This window comes from Staurois parvus, unplaced genomic scaffold, assembly GCF_062004578.1.
Source record: "Staurois parvus isolate SC_StPar_1 unplaced genomic scaffold, SC_StPar_1.0 ptg000470l, whole genome shotgun sequence".
NCBI classification, from domain to species: domain Eukaryota; kingdom Metazoa; phylum Chordata; class Amphibia; order Anura; family Ranidae; genus Staurois; species Staurois parvus.
Window position 1 is genome coordinate 1170 of NW_028318266.1, and position 18150 is coordinate 19319.

The 18150-nt window shown below is 43.7% G+C and overlaps 1 protein-coding gene across 2 annotated transcripts in view; it reads left to right on the forward strand.

The window, feature by feature from the left end:
* Positions 1–2243: 2243 nt before the first annotated feature.
* Positions 2244–18150, forward strand: part of LOC149452468 (cysteine--tRNA ligase, cytoplasmic-like) — a 38717-nt gene continuing 22810 nt past the window's right edge. For both annotated transcript variants that reach the window (XM_089689333.1, XM_089689332.1), the window contains exons 1-6: positions 2244–2426; positions 2513–2642; positions 8275–8378; positions 11339–11436; positions 14669–14858; positions 16343–16411. In XM_089689333.1, the coding sequence (XP_089545459.1) occupies positions 2259–2426; positions 2513–2642; positions 8275–8378; positions 11339–11436; positions 14669–14858; positions 16343–16411 (759 nt within the window). In that variant the 5' untranslated portion in view covers positions 2244–2258. The remainder of the gene's footprint in view (positions 2427–2512; positions 2643–8274; positions 8379–11338; positions 11437–14668; positions 14859–16342; positions 16412–18150) is intronic.

Here is an 18150-nt window from a genome sequence, read left to right on the forward strand (position 1 = left end):
AAAAGTTACATCGTTTGTCGCCGTTGCACAGGCGTGCGCAATTTCAAAGCGTGACATGTTTGGTATCTATTTACTCGACGCAGCATTATCATCTTTTAAATTTTACCAAGCAATTTGGTATTTTATGGTGTTTTTGTGCATTAAAATTAGGAATGGTGTATTTTAGATGTAAAAAATTGCAACATCCACCATTTTATTCTCTGGGGTCTCTGCTGTAAAAATATATAGATAAAATGTTTGGGGGTTCTAAGGCATTTTCTAACAAACAACAAAACAAAAAGTGTCAGAAAAGACCTAGTCTTAAAGTGGGTATTACAGAGGCTTGTTTTCCTTTTTTCACATTGTTGCATGTGGATTACTTTGAAAAAGAGATCCATTGTGTGCAACCTTGTGAAAAAGTGAAGTACACGTAACCCTTTCATGCCCAGAAGCCAAGGGTGTACAGTGTTAGATCATCTTCTCAATTTTTCTGAAAAGCAAATTTTGAAGTCATTTTAAGTAAAATTTTTAAAATGGTTGTTACTCTTCATCTACCTCTTTATTTAGAAATTGTTTGAAACTGAATATGTTTAATATGTTAACAAAACTTATTTCATTTTTTTTAAAACCTTACATCAAGCATCACAAAATGGCAGACCGCGGTCCGGATCCGGACTTCGCCGCTGTCCTTTCCGGAGCCGCGGTCGCACCATTTAGGAGCCTTTCTTCTCCCTGGTCTCCGCGGGGGATAGTAATGAACAGAGAGTGGGAGGTACAGCTGCATTGGACCACTGGGTGTTTCTAACAACCAATCACCAGCTTGTTAATAGGAAAATGTGACTTCGGCCCCCTGCTCCCGCACTCCATCCAGTGCTGCTGTGCCTCCCGGCCGCTCTCACCTCTGTGTAAGGTAGGCAAGAGAAACATAGCTAGGAAGGGGGGATGCAGAAGGTGACGTGCGTTTTGAAGGTGGTGGCAGATGAGAAGGGACAGATCACTTTTTTGTGGGGGGATGGCGATGTGATAGGGGAGCAGTGCTGTGGGGGGAGGGTCAAAGATGTTAAGGGGGGCAAGTGCTGGTGGGGAGGGGAGATGTTAAGGGGGGCAAGTGCTGGTGGGAAGGAGAGATGTTAAGGGGGGCAAGTGCTGGTGGGGAGGGGAGATGTTAAGGGGGGCAAGTGCTGGCGGGGAGGAGAGATGTTAAGGGGGGCAAGTGCTGGTGGGGAGGGGAGATGTTAAGGGGGGCAAGTGCAGGCGGGGAGGAGAGATGTTAAGGGGGGCAAGTGCTGGTGGGGAGGGGAGATGTTAAGGGGGGCAAGTGCTGGCGGGGAGGAGAGATGTTAAGGGGGGCAAGTGCTGGTGGGGAGGGGAGATGTTAAGGGGGGCAAGTGCAGGCGGGGAGGAGAGATGTTAAGGGGGGCAAGTGCTGTTGGGGAGGGGAGATGTTAAGGGGGGCAAGTGCTGTTGGGGAGGGGAGATGTTAAGGGGGGCAAGTGCTGGTGGGGAGGGGAGATTTTAAGGGGGGCAAGTGCTGGCGGGGAGATATGAAGGGGGTGCAGTGCTATGGGGGGGAGATGTAAAGGAAGGGGCAAGTGGTGTGGAGATGTAAAGGGGTGCTGTGGGGTTGATGAGGGGAAATGTGATGGGGGCAGTGTTGTGGGGGGCAGTGCTGTGGGGGGGGGTGGGAGATGTTAAGGGGGGCAAGTGCTGGTGGGGAGGGGAGATGTTAAGGGGGGCAAGTGCTGGCGGGGAGGAGAGATGTTAAGGGGGGCAAGTGCTGGTGGGGAGGGGAGATGTTAAGGGGGGCAAGTGCTGGCGGGGAGGAGAGATGTTAAGGGGGGCAAGTGCTGGTGGGGAGGGGAGATATGAAGGGGGTGCAGTGCTATTGGGTTGGAGGAGATGTAAAGGGAGGGGCAAGTGGTGTGGAGATGTAAAGGGGTGCTGTGGGGTTGATGAGGGGAAATGTGAAGGGGGCAGTGCTGTGGAGTGAGGGATGTAAAGGGGGGGCAGTGCTGTGGGGGGTGGGGGGGGTTCAATGTGAAGGGAGCAGTGGACATTATTGGGAAGGGGAAACTGATGTGAATTGGGTGACTGTGATGGGGACTGAGGACACTGATGAATGGGATTGTGATATAAAATGAAGGGGCTTTGATGGGACGGATCTGTGACACATCACAGAAATATGCCGTTCAGAGCTTTGCTGGAAGAAAATTTTACTCATCGGACCTCCATAAATTTTAATTCAATACCTCTGCCATACATTAGTAGATAATTATTAAATGTGTTGTGATTTAAATCTGCATCTACTTTTTGTAAAGGGTCGTCCTGGGTGGCACATCGAGTGTTCAGCAATGGCAGGCTCCATCTTGGGAGAATCCATGGACATCCATGGAGGAGGATTTGATCTGCGCTTCCCTCATCATGACAATGAGCTGGCTCAGTCAGAGGTATAGAAAGATAAAGACAAAATCACCGAGCTCGGTTTGTTCTACACCTTCTCTGTTTGCCTAAACCCGCCTCTGGTTTGTCACAGGCCTACTTTGACAATGATCATTGGGTACGCTACTTCCTCCATACGGGTCACCTGACCATCGCAGGCTGCAAAATGTCCAAATCTCTGAAGAACTTCATCACTATTCAAGATGCACTACAGAGAAATACAGGTACTGATACAGCAATTCTAAGAGTTGTAGTCGAATTTAATCGGAAGAGCAGTGTGTGTGAATGCTACTTTGTTCTTGTTAAAATTTGTCACGAGTAATGAAATGATCCAAAGATTTACTTTTTGGGACTGTTGAAGCAATAAACCCAAAGAATCCAATGCAATATTAGTGTTCTACATCCAGATCAGTGAAGGATTGTCCTTGTGTTGATGGGCTTTTGTTTGCTTCAGAACTGCTTTTCTTTCTATACAAGGCTATGGGAAGGCAAAAGATCTTTGAAGGACGTTGATGCAGCCTAGGAGGATGTCGGATGCGCATACATTTCAGATGAAAGCAGAATGCAACTTAACCCCTCGCCTACAGGGCACTTATACCCCCTTCCTGCCCAGGCCAATTTCCAGCTTTCAGCGCTGTCACACTTTGAATGACAATTGCGCGGTCATGCAACACTACCCATATGAAATTTGTATCATTTTTTTTGAGACAGAGCTTTCTTTTGGTGGTATTTAATCACCTCTGGGATTTTTATTTTTTCTTAAACAAACCAAAAACCACTGAAAATTTTGAAAAAAAAAAAAAGTTTTTTCTTAGTCATAATTTTGTAAATAAGTGATTTTTCTCCTTCACTGATGTGCGCTAATGAGGCTGCAGTGATGGGCACTGATGGGCTGAACTGATGGGCACTGATGAGGAGGCACTGGTAGGTTGCACTGATGGGCATTGACAGGCATCACTGATGGGCACTGAAAGGCAGCACTGATACATGACACTGTTAGGCGGCACTGTTAGGCGGCACTGACTGGCACTGTTAGGCGGCACTGACTGGCACTGTTAGGCGGCACTGACTGGCACTGTTAGGCGGCACTGACTGGCACTGATAGGTGGCACTGATTGGCATTGATAAGTGGCACTGACTGGCACTGATGGGTGACTTTGAAAGGCAGCTTAGATGGGCACTGATATGTGGCATTGATGTGCACTGGTATGCACTGATATAAGGCATTGATGTGGCACTGATAGGCACTGACTGACACTGACAGGTGGCACTTCTGGGGCCACACTGATCATCAGTGTACATGTCCCCTCCGCGGAAAGCCGATTACCGGCTCTCCTCTCCTCTGTCAGCGTGACAGCTCGAGAGGAGAGAAATGCCGATAACCGGCATTTCCGTGTTTTACATGTGATCAGCTGTGATTGGACACAGCTGATCACATGACCGAGCCGACATCTTCGGCTCTTTCCCGTGATCTGCTGTGTCTGAGGGACACAGCGCACCGGCGATCGCCACGCTGCACGCTCTGAGCCGCGCATGCGCGGTGAGAATGGAAGGACGTCATATGACGTCCTATCAGAACAAGAGAACCACCTTGCGCCATCATTGTACTATATGGCGGGCAGGAGGTGGTTAAAGCAAGCTACTTTTGCCTATAGTCACAAACCCAGAGTCCACTGATGTAAACCTGTTTTCTGAGTGGTTGCTACTGAAGTTTCCAGACAACCACTGCACTTCTGTCTGCTTCTGTATGTTTCAGAAGTTTCCTGACCAGCATTCAGTAGTCCGCTCTTCATTAACCACTTCAAGTCCGGACACTTTCACCCCCTTCCTGCCCAGGCCAGTTTTCAGCTTTCAGCGCTATCACACTTTGAATGACAATTGCTCGGTCATGCAACACTGCACCCATATGAAGTTTTTTAGCTTTTTTTTTTAGACAGATAAAACTTTATTTTGGTGGTATTTATTCCCCACTGGGATTTTTATTTTTTTCCTTGCTATATAAATGAAAAAAAAATTCTTATAAAATTTTGCTAATAAATCTTTCTTCATAAATCTTGGCCAAAATGTATTCAATGTATAAAATAATCCAAATTAGTTTATAACCAAAAATTATAATTTTTCAAAAATTATTTTTACATTTTTATTTTTTTTTTATAATATTTTTTATGGTTTTTTTTAACATACTGTCACCCTAGCAGTACAGTGTCACCATAGTGACACTCTACTACTTGTGGGGGGGTGATGAAGATTTTTTTGTTTTACACCCATGAAGGCTGTAAAAGCAATAATTTATCTTCCTCTCTGGCTGCATTCTTGCAGCCATTGAGAAATACTGTGAGAGCTGTGATTGGTCACAGCTTGTCACATGGTACAAGGCTGCTGTGACTGGCCCTGTACCATGTGATCTCTGTGATCATTCACAGATTTCACACATAGTAAGCAATGATGTCAGAAGTGACATCTTGCTTGCTACTATTCATGTGATCACTGATTGGCCAATCAGTGATCACATCAGCTGGACCTCACACAGAGACACATCCAGACACAGTGGGCACTGGATCGTGGTGCCGCGCGCTTCCAGGGAGCCATCACAGGCTAAAATGGCAGGTGCCGTTTATGAATGGCAACCCGCCCCTGCACTGCTCCCGTCTGGCCGTTTATGGGCCTGGGGGAAGTGGTTAAAGACAATCTCTAAATTCATCAGTTTACCTTAGAATGCATGGTGGCAGTGTGGCCCCCTTTTTTCTTTTTTTTTTCCTCCCTAGCTTCTGTGTCACATTTATCTTTCAAAAGCACCTTTCATCCTACTGATGCTAAGTTCCAGGCTGAATGATGCTATCGGGCACAGACTCCTTGTGCTGCCAAAATCACTTGGTTACATGTGGTGTCATGCAGTGCTAATGCAGCCCACTCCGTGTGAATTCCACATGTAATTAAAGTGGTTCTAAAGGTACAAGTTTGTTTTTTTTTCTTTTACCTTAATTCATTTTCTGCATTAAGGTAAAAAAAAACCTTCATCATGCAGCCCCCCAAAGCTCCCCCTAAATACTTACCTGAGCCCAATCTCGATCCAGCGATGTGCACGGGAGCAGGAGCTCCATCTGCTCTCTCTCTCTCTCATTGGACAGAGAGGCAGCAGCAAGAGCAATTGGCTTCTGCTGCTGTCAACCACAGCCAGTGAGGAGACAGGGGGGGGGGCGAGGAACATTCTGTGCGTCAATGGACACACAGAGCTGGCTTGGGAGCGATCATGCATGAGTGTCCTCAGAGCAAGTGGTTTGTTATGGGGCACTCGGCATGGTGGAGGAGCCCAAAGTGCCGGCAGCCGACCCAAGAAGAGGAGGATCGGAGCTGCTGTTAACAAAACCATTACACAGAGCAGAAAAGTATAACATGTTTGTTATTTAAAAAAAAAATTGCATTTATAATTACTAGCGTGCCAAACAAACGTCTTGAGAGTCCAAAGTCTTTAATAATTTAACTGTCAATGTCAAGAAAACAAATCCAATGGGTTTCCCCCTCCCTCAGGGCCCTCTGTGACCCTGATGAAAGAGGATATTTTGGCACCCAAAATGCAGTGGCTGTGTTTGGATTTCTTGCTGTCGCTTTCAGTTGAAATTTTTTTTTTTCCGGATTTTATTTATGAGCAAAAAAAATGAAGAGTGAAACAAAACAAAAAAAAATTGCCACACAGAGCGAGAGGCTGAAAATACAGAAAGACAACAAGGAGCCATTATACCCAATAAGAAATATATAAGCTATTCTTTGCACTTAAATCTAAAATCGCGTCCCCATGTGTACAAGATTTATTATTATTATTATACAGTATTTATAAAGCGCCAATAGTTCGCTCAGCGCTGTACATTACAAAGGGGGACAGAACATGTGACAGAACAATACCAATACAATACAATACATGAGGGGATCGAGGGCCCTGCTCTTTCGAGCTTACAATCTAGGAGTCTAGGAGACAAGATAGTGCACTGTGGCAACTGGAAGCCTATCCTAAAGTAGGGCTCATATACTCAATCCATTGCAACCATATGGCATCAAATTAGTGCGTTTTTCAAATGAAATAAATTTGTTTAGATTTGATATCCATTCAGATAAACTGGGTGGACGGGGAGAGGGCCACTTAGGGGCAGTCAGTTGAAATATTCAAGACTTTGGATTCCCAAGACTTTTGTTCGGTGCTGCCATTGTCCTGACTAAATGTGGATTTTTCAGTTTTGATGACCCCCTTTGTTTAAGGGTCCCCTGGTTGTGTGCAGAGTTGCCAACCCCAAGCCACAGATAATGACTGTTCACCTCTTGAAAATCTGAACCCACCGCCTCATCTCATACTGTTCTTGCACTCACTGTGAGTGCACCTCTGTGTTAGCAGCACAAAGACACTGCTAGGGTAGCGATGTGTGGACTGATAGAATACTTGCGGATGTGCAATTTTAAACTGTGCTGTAAAATGGATAATCTTGGTATTCTCCCAGGACCCAGCCCACAATATGACTGCTCTGATTGAGTGCTTTGGGGAATTGTAGTCACATTGGGGGGCTGTCTGCTACCAGAAGCTGCAGCTTTGCTAGTAAGGGGTAGGAAGCAGACAGAGTGAACACGTCGCTGGATCTGAGAAGTGCTGTGAGGGGAGTGAATGCATCCCATAATAGTTTGCTGGCAAACAAGACACAATAGAACAATCAAGTGGCAGTAAACAATGAACAACCCCCACACCCCACCTATACATGTCCACACAATATTAGGACATTCCACCCTGTACCCCTAACAGGCACAGGGCGACTCACACATAATGGGAATATACAGAGCAGAGACAGGGGTCCCCCCACCCCCAAAAGTCACTCCTGTCACAAGTGCTATATCTTTGAATGAATGAACAAACGAAACCAGCGCTCAAATCTTCATGCTGACTGGGATTACTGTAACTGTCATTCATTGAGGTGCAGCCCTTAGAACAGTGTGTCGCGACCCCTTTGGGGGTCGAATGACCCTTTCACAGGGGTCGCCTAAGACCATCAGAAAACACATATTTCCAATGTGTAAAGAGCAGCTACTGTGTTGAAAGCAGCTACTGTGTTGAAAGCAGCAGTATTGGAGGTAAAACGACACTTCATGAATTATAATTACTGGGTAAATAATTTTATGGTTGGGGGTCACCACAACATGAGGAACTGTATTAAAGGGTCATGGCATTAGGAAGGTTGAGAACCACTGCCTTAGAAGATCGGGAAATCTTGATACTGGAAAGAGAAGCAAAACTGGGCGCACTCACTCCGTGCATTACCATGGTGAAACACGAGTTTATTTCAAAGCATATAAATGCATACTCACAAACCAAAAGGGAGTCTGAAGAAGGGAGTACATCTCCTGAAACACGTTATCCTACCTCGCCAAGGGTCTTCCGTCACTTTGGGCTGTCATCATGGACTCTTTATCTCTGTTTTTATCCCTCTTTTGGTTTGTGAGCTTTCAAATAAACTCTCCTAGATTGTAAGCTCCAAGGATCAGGTCCCTCCTATCCCTCTTGTATTGAACTGTATTGTTCCTGTATTGTCTCCCGTTATATTGTAAAGCGCTGAGCAAACTGTTGGCGCAATATAAATCCTGTATAATAATAATAACTTGTGTTTCACCGCGGTAATGCACGAAGAGAGTGCGCCCTATATCTTTGAATATTCGAGAAGGCTGCATCAATTGGCCAGAGTTGGCCTTTAGATTTTATAGACTTCCTGAAAGCGTGTGAAATTTAAGCTCTTATCTGAAATCAGCAGTACTGCCAGAAACTGGAATATGTGATAACTCATTCCTGCAGAATCTAACGATGCAAACTATTTCCTTCCACAGCCCGGCAGCTGCGTCTGGCATTCCTCATGCACTCCTGGAAGGACACACTGGATTATTCACCTAACACTATGGAGTCTGCCGTCCAGTATGAAAAATTCATGAATGTAAGTGGAATATCCCACTGCAAGAAGAGTTATTGGCCTTTAGCCCTGGTTCCCATATATGCAGCCGCACGGGGCGCGGGCATGAGAGCCCGTTCATTTTAATGGACTCCCGTGCCCCGTGACACACAGGGAAGAAGTCCCTGCACTGCTTCCGAGAACGCAGCCCGCATGGGAACCGTAGTTCCCAGAACGGTTACGTTTTCCAGTGCGGGCGGCGTGCCATTAGAACTAATGGCACCCGCCCACGGGTCCGCATTCCTCTGTGCGGGTGGTGCGGCTGCACGGATTTTCATGCGGATCCACAGCGGCACCACCCGCACAGATGTGAACCTAGCCTTAGGGTCAGTGCATTGATTTTCCATAGTGGTGGCTACTTTGCGTAAAACTGGTGTTGTTTCCAGATCGGATTCAAGCTGCCATTGTGCAAGTGCAACTTAGTGAGGCCTGTCTTTGATGTTGCACCCTCCTTTACAAATATTTATAGGTACATATAATAAACTGAACTCTGGGATAAGTAAGGCAGGCCATAGATGATGTGATTTTTCTTTCATGCAAAATCGCTGGATTTCCCCATCAACACAGTCTCAGTGTTGATAGGGGAATCCCTCCCTCTGAGCTGTTGTGTTCACCCAGCAGGTGGGTGTGGGAGGCTGTCCTTGTCCGGAGAACACAGTGATTATTGCTAGCTGCTATGGCAATAATCGCATGTTAAAATTCAGCATGCTGATCGCACCCAAGTCGATTGATGAATCGACTTGGGTACAATCGGCCTGCTCATGCATAGTTCGGATCTAGGCTGGTCCCTGTTGAACCGGACAATAGTCGAACAATCTATTGCTGGATTTAACATTGTCTAAATACAGGCGTACCTCGGTTTACAAATTTAATGCAGTCTGCGGGACTTTTTGTATTGCGAAAAATATCCATAGGAATGCATTGAAAACCGGAGGTCAGAAAAAAGTTTATAAAGAGTTTTGAACAGAGAGACTTTTTTTTTTAAACTTTTTTTCTGACCTCCGGAACGAATTAATTGGTTTTCAATGCATTTACAAATTTTATTTTTATCATGTCTCTGTACAGTATTTATGCCTTTAAAGTGCACTTTAAAAAAAAAAAAGTTTTTTTTCTGTGCAAAACTCTTTATAAAGTGCACTTTAACCGTTTCAATACCGGGCAATTTTACACCTTCCTGCCCAGGCCATTTTTCAGGTTTCAGCGCTCTCACACTTTGAATGACAATTGCGCGGTCATACAACATTGTACCCAAACTAAAATTTTATCATTTTCTTCACACAACTAGAGCTTTCTTTTGGTGGTATTTAATCACCGCTGGGGTTTTTATTTTTCGCTAAATTAACAAAAAAAGACCAAAAATTTTGAAAAAAAATCACATTTTTCTTTGTTTCTGTTATAAAAGTTTACAAATAAATAATTGTTCTTCATAAATTTAGGCCGAGATGTATTCTGCTACATGTCTTTGGTGAAAATAACCCAAATTAGGATGTATTTTTTAGTTTGTAGGAAAGTTATAGAGTTCACAAACTATAGTATAGATCTGAATATTGATCAATCCTGAAGTACTGACAGCCAATCTAATTTCTTGAGGTCCAAGAATGTCAGGACAGTACAGATATCCCCAAATGACCCCTTTTTGCAAAGTAGACAGTCCGACGTACTTCATAAGTGGAATGGCGAGTTTTTTGAAGTTGTATTTTTTTTGTCATAATTTTTCGGAAAATGAAAAAATTAAAAAAATTATTTTCACTATTTTTTTTTTTTTACATACTGTCACCAGTGCAGTACAGCGTCATCATATAACTGGCATGGCGGTGAACAGGGACACTGACTGGTGACAGTATGAAAAAAATATATATTTTTTTTAAATTTTTTTTAATTTGTTTATTATATTTAATTTTTTATTACATTTTTTTTATTTTTTTTAAGATTTTTTTTTTCATATTTTACTATGACCAAAGTAGTACAATGTTACCATAGTAACATTGTACTACTTTGGGGAAGTGATCAGTATTTTTTTTTTTTTTTACACAATTTGCTTATATCAAAGAATTACTTTGCTATAAGCAAGCATTTACCTGAATGAAATCGATTCATTCAGCTTTTTTTTTTTTTTTTGTGCTTAGCTGTGATTTGGTCACAGCTAATCACATGACATGTGCATGTGATTAGCTGTGACCATTCACAGCTAGGCACTAGTATACAATGGATGGCATCATGAATGAAGCCATCCATTGTATACAACTGTCATGTGACCTGCTGTGATTGGTCAGAGCAGGTCACATGGTACCAGCAACAGGAGCCGGTACTCGGATCTGTCATCGGCCGTGTCCGAGGTGCACGGCCGGTGACAGATTGCGCTGCTGCGCCGCTCTGCATTAGCGCAAACTGCGCATGTGTGGGAGCACGCCAAATGGCATGCACCCGGAATGCAGGAACACTTTTGAAGCCGCCAAACGGCCATTGGCCGGGCGGCTAATGGTTAAAGGCATAAATACTGTACAGAGACATGATAAAAATAAAATTTGTAAATGCATTGAAAACCAATTAATCTGTTCCGGAGGTCAGAAAAAAGTCTTATCTGTTCAAAACTCTTTATAAAGTGCACTTTAAAGGCGTAAATACTATACAGGGACATGATTTAAAAAATTTTTGTAAATGCATTGAAAACCAATTAATCCGTTCGTATTGCGAAAAAAATTAGTAAACCAAGGCATTATTTTCAATGGATTTTCATTCGTAAACCGAACATTATGTTAACCGAGGTGTTCGGAAATCGAGGTCCGCCTGTATAACAGGCATATGTATTCTTGCTTGTAAGTGGATTTATATCCATTGTGGTTATTGAGGAGTGTGCTGAATATGAGAGTTTTTGTGCCCATAGTTCAGCTTTAAATGCTTTCTGTAATGTACGTTCATCTCGCTAAACATGCTGTTTTTTTCAGGAATTCTTTTTAAATGTGAAGGATATTTTAAGGACCCCCACAGATATTACAGGCCGGTTTGTGAGGTGGCAGTCCCAGGAAATTGAGCTGAACAACAGGTGTGTATCTGCCATCTAGGAAAATATAAACCACAAAACCATTTATTGGTTGGACACCATCATCTGTCGAGTGGCAATGTTTCCTGAGTAAAATAGCATTGTTTCCTGAGCATGATCTGGAATCCCTCTAATTTGTTCGTAATTGTCAGAGTCATAAAAAGTAGGGATCAGTGAGCGCTCAAATTAAGCTGCTATTGCACAATAAGGTAACCAGATAAAACTTCAATAAACATATGAACTAACAGTGCAGCGCTAGAATTGTGTCCGTTAAAAAAGATTAAAATGTTCATAAAAGTGACAGTTCGTGCTAAGGTGCCAATCACAGCTGTAGGCAGGGGCGGACTGACCATTTTAACCACTCAGGCACTGCCCAAGGGTCCAGGGTCAGTAGGGACCCCATGAGATGCCCCTGGTACCTTTCATAGGCTTTTTTGGGTGTGGTTTGAGTGTGGGTGAGGACACGGGCCCCATGATTTCCTATTGCCCTGGCTGTAGGTAACTTCAATATTCAGTGATGTGCTCACGGGTGTGGTAAAAATACGCACTCACCAGATGCGTATTGTAAATACGCATGTAATATGTATAATCAGAGGTCCCCTTTAAGGATGGATGAGGTAAGCCGGGTACGGAATATTATCTGTATCTGACTTCTAAAGCTCACAGTGTGCAGTGAAATCAGAATAAGATATTTCAGTCCAGGAGAGAAGCCGGTACAACTGTGCAAGACTAAGGGCAGGGTAAGATTGGAGTTCAGCTTTAAATATTTTTTTCTGGATTAATATTTTCATGATACTCTAGACATGGTAAAAAATAAGTTGAGGGATTACCAGAGAAGCTTTTTAAATAGAGAATATTTTAAAATGGATATTTTCCTTTAAATGTTAACCCCTTCCACCCCTTTAAGCGTTTCAGAAGCCGGGGGGAAGGGTTTAGGGTCATGTGACACGCCGTCACGGCGGTCACATGATCGGGAAAGGTGCCGATCGAAAGAGGAGACCGGGACCGTTCCGTGAGTACCGGACATGTGTGCTGGGACCGTGCAGGGCGCGCGCTCTTAGCACGTGTTTTTTTTTTTTTATATAAATGTGTGGCCGCTCGGCGTCTAGGCCCAAACGCCGGGAGGCCGCACGTTTGCGTTCAGCCGGCGTGAAGAGGTTAAGATTTCAAAGTGTTTCTAAAGGCACATATAGAAAAAAAAAATATGTTATACCTACCTGCTCTGCGCAATGCTATTGCACACAGCAGCCTTGAACCTCCTCTTCTGGGGTCCCCCACCAGCAATCTTAGCTTCTTCTCTTCTCTGTCTGCCACAATAGGAAGCCACTTACTGTGGGGCATGTCAGGAACATCAATTTAGGGACTGACAAAGAGGATGCCTCCACTGTGGCCAAAATTTTGTACAAAGAAATCATTCCGAGATGGGGATGTCCTCGTGTGATGGATTCAGACAAGGGCCCAGCATTCACATCCAAAGTGGGCAGAGATGTGGGCTTGATTTCAAGCTGGGCTGTGTGCGTCTATGAACACACAGCACAGCTCAGCCCCACCCCCTGCTTTCTGCTTACAGCATTTGATTGACAGCAGCAGGAGCCAATGGCTCCTGCTGCTGCCTCAGTTCCTGTGAGTAGAGGGGGAGGGGAGTGAAGAGATGCACCCGGGCTCAGCACTGGATCAGTTGAGGACTCGGGTAAGTATTTAGGGAGGTGGGGGAGCACAGCAAGTTGTAAAACGGTTTTAACCTTAACCGCATGCCGCCCAGCCACTGTACATATACGGCGGCAGGGCGGCACTCACGGGCAAAACCCCGTTTTAAAACGTGGGTTTTGTAAACAAATAGGGGGCGCGCGCGAGGCGCGCTGCCGCCCTATTTGTCCTGCGGATCACCGCCGCAGATGTCAGTCGCCGGGTCACAGCCGCTCCTTAGTGGCTATATCCCGGCGATCGGCGGCAAACAGTGACAGACAGCACAGCTGCAGTAGCTGTGCTGTCTGTCACTTCCCTGTCAGCTCGAGGATGAGCTGATGGAGAAAGAATAGTTTCACTTTCTCGATTAGCCTTGTCCCGCCCAGTACACACCCCGCCCCCTAGTAAAACACTCCCCTCACTCCTATAACCCTTCCCTGAAAAATAAAGTTAACCCCTTCCTCCCCATTGCCATTAGTACAGTGTCAGTTTTTTTTTTTTTTTGCACTGATCACTGTATTAGTGTTTTTGGGGATGTCAGTGACCCCAAGTCAGTACCCCCCAATGTCAGAATGTCCGCCGCAGTCCTGCCATAAGTCGCTGGTCGCCGCCATAAGTCCCTGATCGCCGCCATAAGTCGCTGATCGCCGCCATTATTAGTATAAAAAAAACCCTAAAAATCCCAGTATCTTTCCTGCCATTTGTAAACGCTATAACTTTCACGTAAACCAATTAATTTACACGTATTGGGTTTTTTTTTAGCAAAGACGTCGCAGAATGCATTTTGGCAGAAATTTATGACTAAATTTGATTTTTGCATTTTTTTTTTTACTGGACATGTTTTATAGCAAAAAGTCCAAAATATTGTTTTTTTTTCCCTCAAAATTGTCAGGCTTTTTTTTTTTTATAGCGCAATAAATAAAAACCGCACAGGCGATCAAATACCACCGAAAGAGAGCTCAATTTGTTGGGAAAAAAAGGATGTAAATTTCACTTATGTACCATATTGCATGACCGCGCAATTGTCCGTTAAACTAGCGCAGCGCTGTATAGCAGAAAAATGGCGTAAATTGCAGTATCTATACCATAGTTTGTAGACGCTATAACTTCCACAAAAAGCAATCAATATACACTTATTGGGATTTTTTTTACCAAAAACATGGAGCAGAATACATTTTGGCCTAAATTTATAACCAACTTTGAGTTTTTACTATATATTTTTTATAGCTGAAAATAAAAAATATTGTTTTTTCTTCAAAATTTTTGGTCTTTTTTTGTTTATAGCGTGAAAAATAAAAAGCGCACAGGTGATCAAATACCACCGAAAGAAAGCTCTATTGGTGTGAAGCATTGCATGACTGCGCAATTATCAGTTGAATTAGTGCAGCGCCGAGTAGCAAAAAGAGGCCTGATCATTAAGGGGGGTAAATCCTCAGGAGCTCAAGTGGTTAAATACATTAGGAAAAGTTTTACCTATTAGAACCTGTTTCATTTCAGCCTTTCCTCGATCAAATAGTCAGTTACTATGCCATCTTGTCTCTCTTCACAGCTTCTATACCAAGAAGGCGTCCATTCACGCAGCACTGTGCGATAACATTGACACACGAACGGTCATGGAAGAAATGCGATCGCTGGTCAGCCAGAGCAACTCCTACATTGCGTCCAAGAAATCCAATAAACAGCTGCCAAACAGAATGTTACTGGAGAGCATCCGCACCTACCTGACCAATATGCTCAAAGTAGGTCGTCCCATTTTCATGTTCAGACACTACAATAGACAAGAATTATCTTTCCTTCAATCACAGCACATCTGTCTGCAAAGGTTAAAATATTATCCAAAGCTCTTTTTTTCAGTTTTGGAATACGGAGCGTATTAAATTACCGTCGGTTTTGTGCTATAAGTGTCCCATTAGTGAGCTTTCCTTTATATCCTGTACACAAATGATGTCTAAATAAAGGTATTAAAACTATTTTTTTAAAAATGATCTTCAGTGGGCATTTCTAAGGCTTGTTAGAATGTGTTTTGCTTTGTATAAGTTCACATCTAGTTTAAAGCGGAACTTCACCCTAAATGGGAAGTTGTGCTTTTAAGAATCCTAACCCCTCTCCCCCCCTCCCTCCTCTAACATTATTGGAGGAAGTGGGTACCTACTTTCCGCCTAGGCAACTCCACCGGAAGTCATCAACATCACCCCCCTATCCCCCGGGTCGCAACCACTTGGGACACGTCACGGGTCCCAAGAAGCTGCAGGACCATTCACCCATTCACAAAGCGCAGTGCAACCTGTGCATGCACAATGGGAAGCTGGCTGTGAAGACGCAAGGAGTCGTAGCCGGCTTCCCACATTAAACATGCTGACACCAGGGACCCAGAGACAGGTGAAGAACTGGCCTTGGAGAGGAGGACGGTACTGAATGCCTGGACAGGTAAGTGTCACTAGCTGCTGATTTTAATATTTTTTTCCCAAGCGATTGAAGATCCAATTTAACCGCTTCCCCACTGCCCTATAGCAGATATACTGCTACAAGGCAGCAGAAGTGCACCAAATCACCTGTGATTTTGTATTTCCGGGTAGGGGGCGCACGCCCTACCCACGCTGCCATTCGCAGCCACAGCTGTCAATCACCGGGTCCCAGACGGTAATTACCTAGCATCTCCGATGGGGAGGAGGACTGGTTTGTTTACTAACAGTCCTTCTCCCTGTCAGCTCGGGCACACTGCTCTGGATGGCTGAGCACAGCACAGCCATCCAGAGCCGTGTGCTTACAGTGAAACACCAACACACTGCCCCCTAGTAAAACACTCCTTGCACACAGTTAACCCTTTGATTGTTCTTCGTGTTAACCCCTTCCTGCCCAGTACCATTAGGACAGTGTCTGTGCTTTTTTTTTTTTTAGCACTGATCACTGTATTGGTGGGAAAAAAAGGACGTACGTTTCATTTGGGTGCAGCGTTGCATGACCGCTCAATTGTTAGTTAAAGTAACGCAGCGCCGTAATGCAAACAATGGCCTGGTCAGGAAGGGGGGTAAATCCTCAGGAGGGCAAGGGGTTAAGCCCAGCGCTATCTTTTATTATTATTATTATTATTATTATTATTATTATTATTATTATTTATTTATTTTTATTTATTGATTTAGTAATTTTAGCAGCACTAAGACCATACTCTTGCTTTTGAACTGTTTTTTGTGTTATTTATAGAATATATCTAATTGTTTTCTAGATATTTGGAGCAATAGAAGGAGAGGAGTCCATCGGATTCCCTGTAGGAGGAAGCGGACAGAATGTTAATGTAAGTACCTGTTTTGGTAGTTTTGGCATTTCTAGGTTATAATTTGTAGCAGAATATCTGATTTCCTTCCTCTTCTTTCATGTAATCAGATGAGTCTGCACAGTCTAAATTACAAGGTACACACTTTCTGTCTGTAGAAACTTGTTAGGAGTGTAGAAACTTTGAACCACAATTTCTCAACTGCTTGCAGGGCTAGATTTATGAAGGCATACACATTTAGAGGCATTTTAGAAGTAATTGGACTGTTAGGTATGATTATTATTGCCTTTTAGAGTTTTTTATTTGTTTGTTTTTGTTTTTTTACTCCACTAGTTGTCAAAAGTAGAACTGTTTTCAGTTGAAGGATTTGGATAAACTAGGAAAGGGTCACACCCCTAAGCAGATTTCTTTTTAGCTGTCTGCCCTGTTAGGGAGATTTTCCTTTAATTCCTCCCCTGAAGACACAACAGGGAATAAGTAGAAATCACTTCTTAGACTGTTGTCACTGGGATAGCCGTCCTATTGGAAGATTTCCCCTCCTTTCTTCTTCCAATGACGGCTGAAAAATTGTGGATTTCCTTCCATTTTTACAAAAAAAAAAAATCAGGTGCAAAGAAAAACAAGAAGAGGGAAGCACCTCTAAAGTGAAGACTTTCATAACAAATTTATTTTAATTCACAATTAGCCACTCACATTTTAAAAGTGAATAGAAGGCTCATCAAGGTTAAAAATCGGGAATCAAATGCGCATCTCTAAGGAGAGAACCACCACAGAAGACTGATGTGCTGAACTATTTGTGAAGAGCACACTGGTTGAACCGTCCACATCCAGGAAGAGTGTTGGGTGCACTTGGACTGCAGCACTGGCATGATGACGTCACCGGGACAGCGACGCGTTTCTGAGAATGCGCAATGCCACACTCCTGAGAGCTTGAGAACAGTGCGCGTGCCCAAGTGTGGCATTTTGCTTGCTCGGAAATTCATCACTGTCCCGGTGACATCATCACGCCAGCTCTGCAATCCAAGTGCGCTCCATCCCTCTTCCTTGATGTGAATGGTTCGGTCAGCGTCCTCTCCACTGACAGTTGAGCACATCGATCTTCTGCGGAAGTTCTCTCCATACAGATGAGCGTATGAGTCCTGGTTTTCAATCTTGATGAGCCTTTTATTCATTTTTATCTTGTGAATGGCTCATTGTGAATTGTAATAAATTTGTTATGCAAGTCTTCACTTAGAAGCACTTTCCTCTTCTTGTTTTTCTGGTCTAATAGAGCCAGTTTCTTGCTCCAAGGCAAGAAAAAACAGAGGGCACACAGGCCTAGTGCATTACCATAAAAAATGTTTAATAAAAAATAAAGTATGTGTTGTACTCACAAACGACAATATAGTCAAGGCACATCATAAAGAACAGCTGGGTCAACACCGCGCTGAGTAACAGTCCGCAATAGGGAGTATAGACATCCAAAAGGCTGACGCGTTTCGAGGACTTGCCTCTTCCTCAGAGCTTCCTTCTTGCTCCAAGGCACCTGCCTGCCCAAGTGTATGGACTTAGGATTTAATTCATATGGACTTATTGGACTTGTTTCCCCATTCTTCTACTATTTAGCTTTGGTGTGCTTCTATCCATTTGTGGCTAATTTGCTTTTTTCACTGAAAATGAAAAAAAATCTAGAATTTTTTTTAGCAATCATTGGAACAAGAAAGGAGGGAAAATATTCCAATGGGACGCCTGTCCCACTGACAACAGTCTTAGTGATTTCC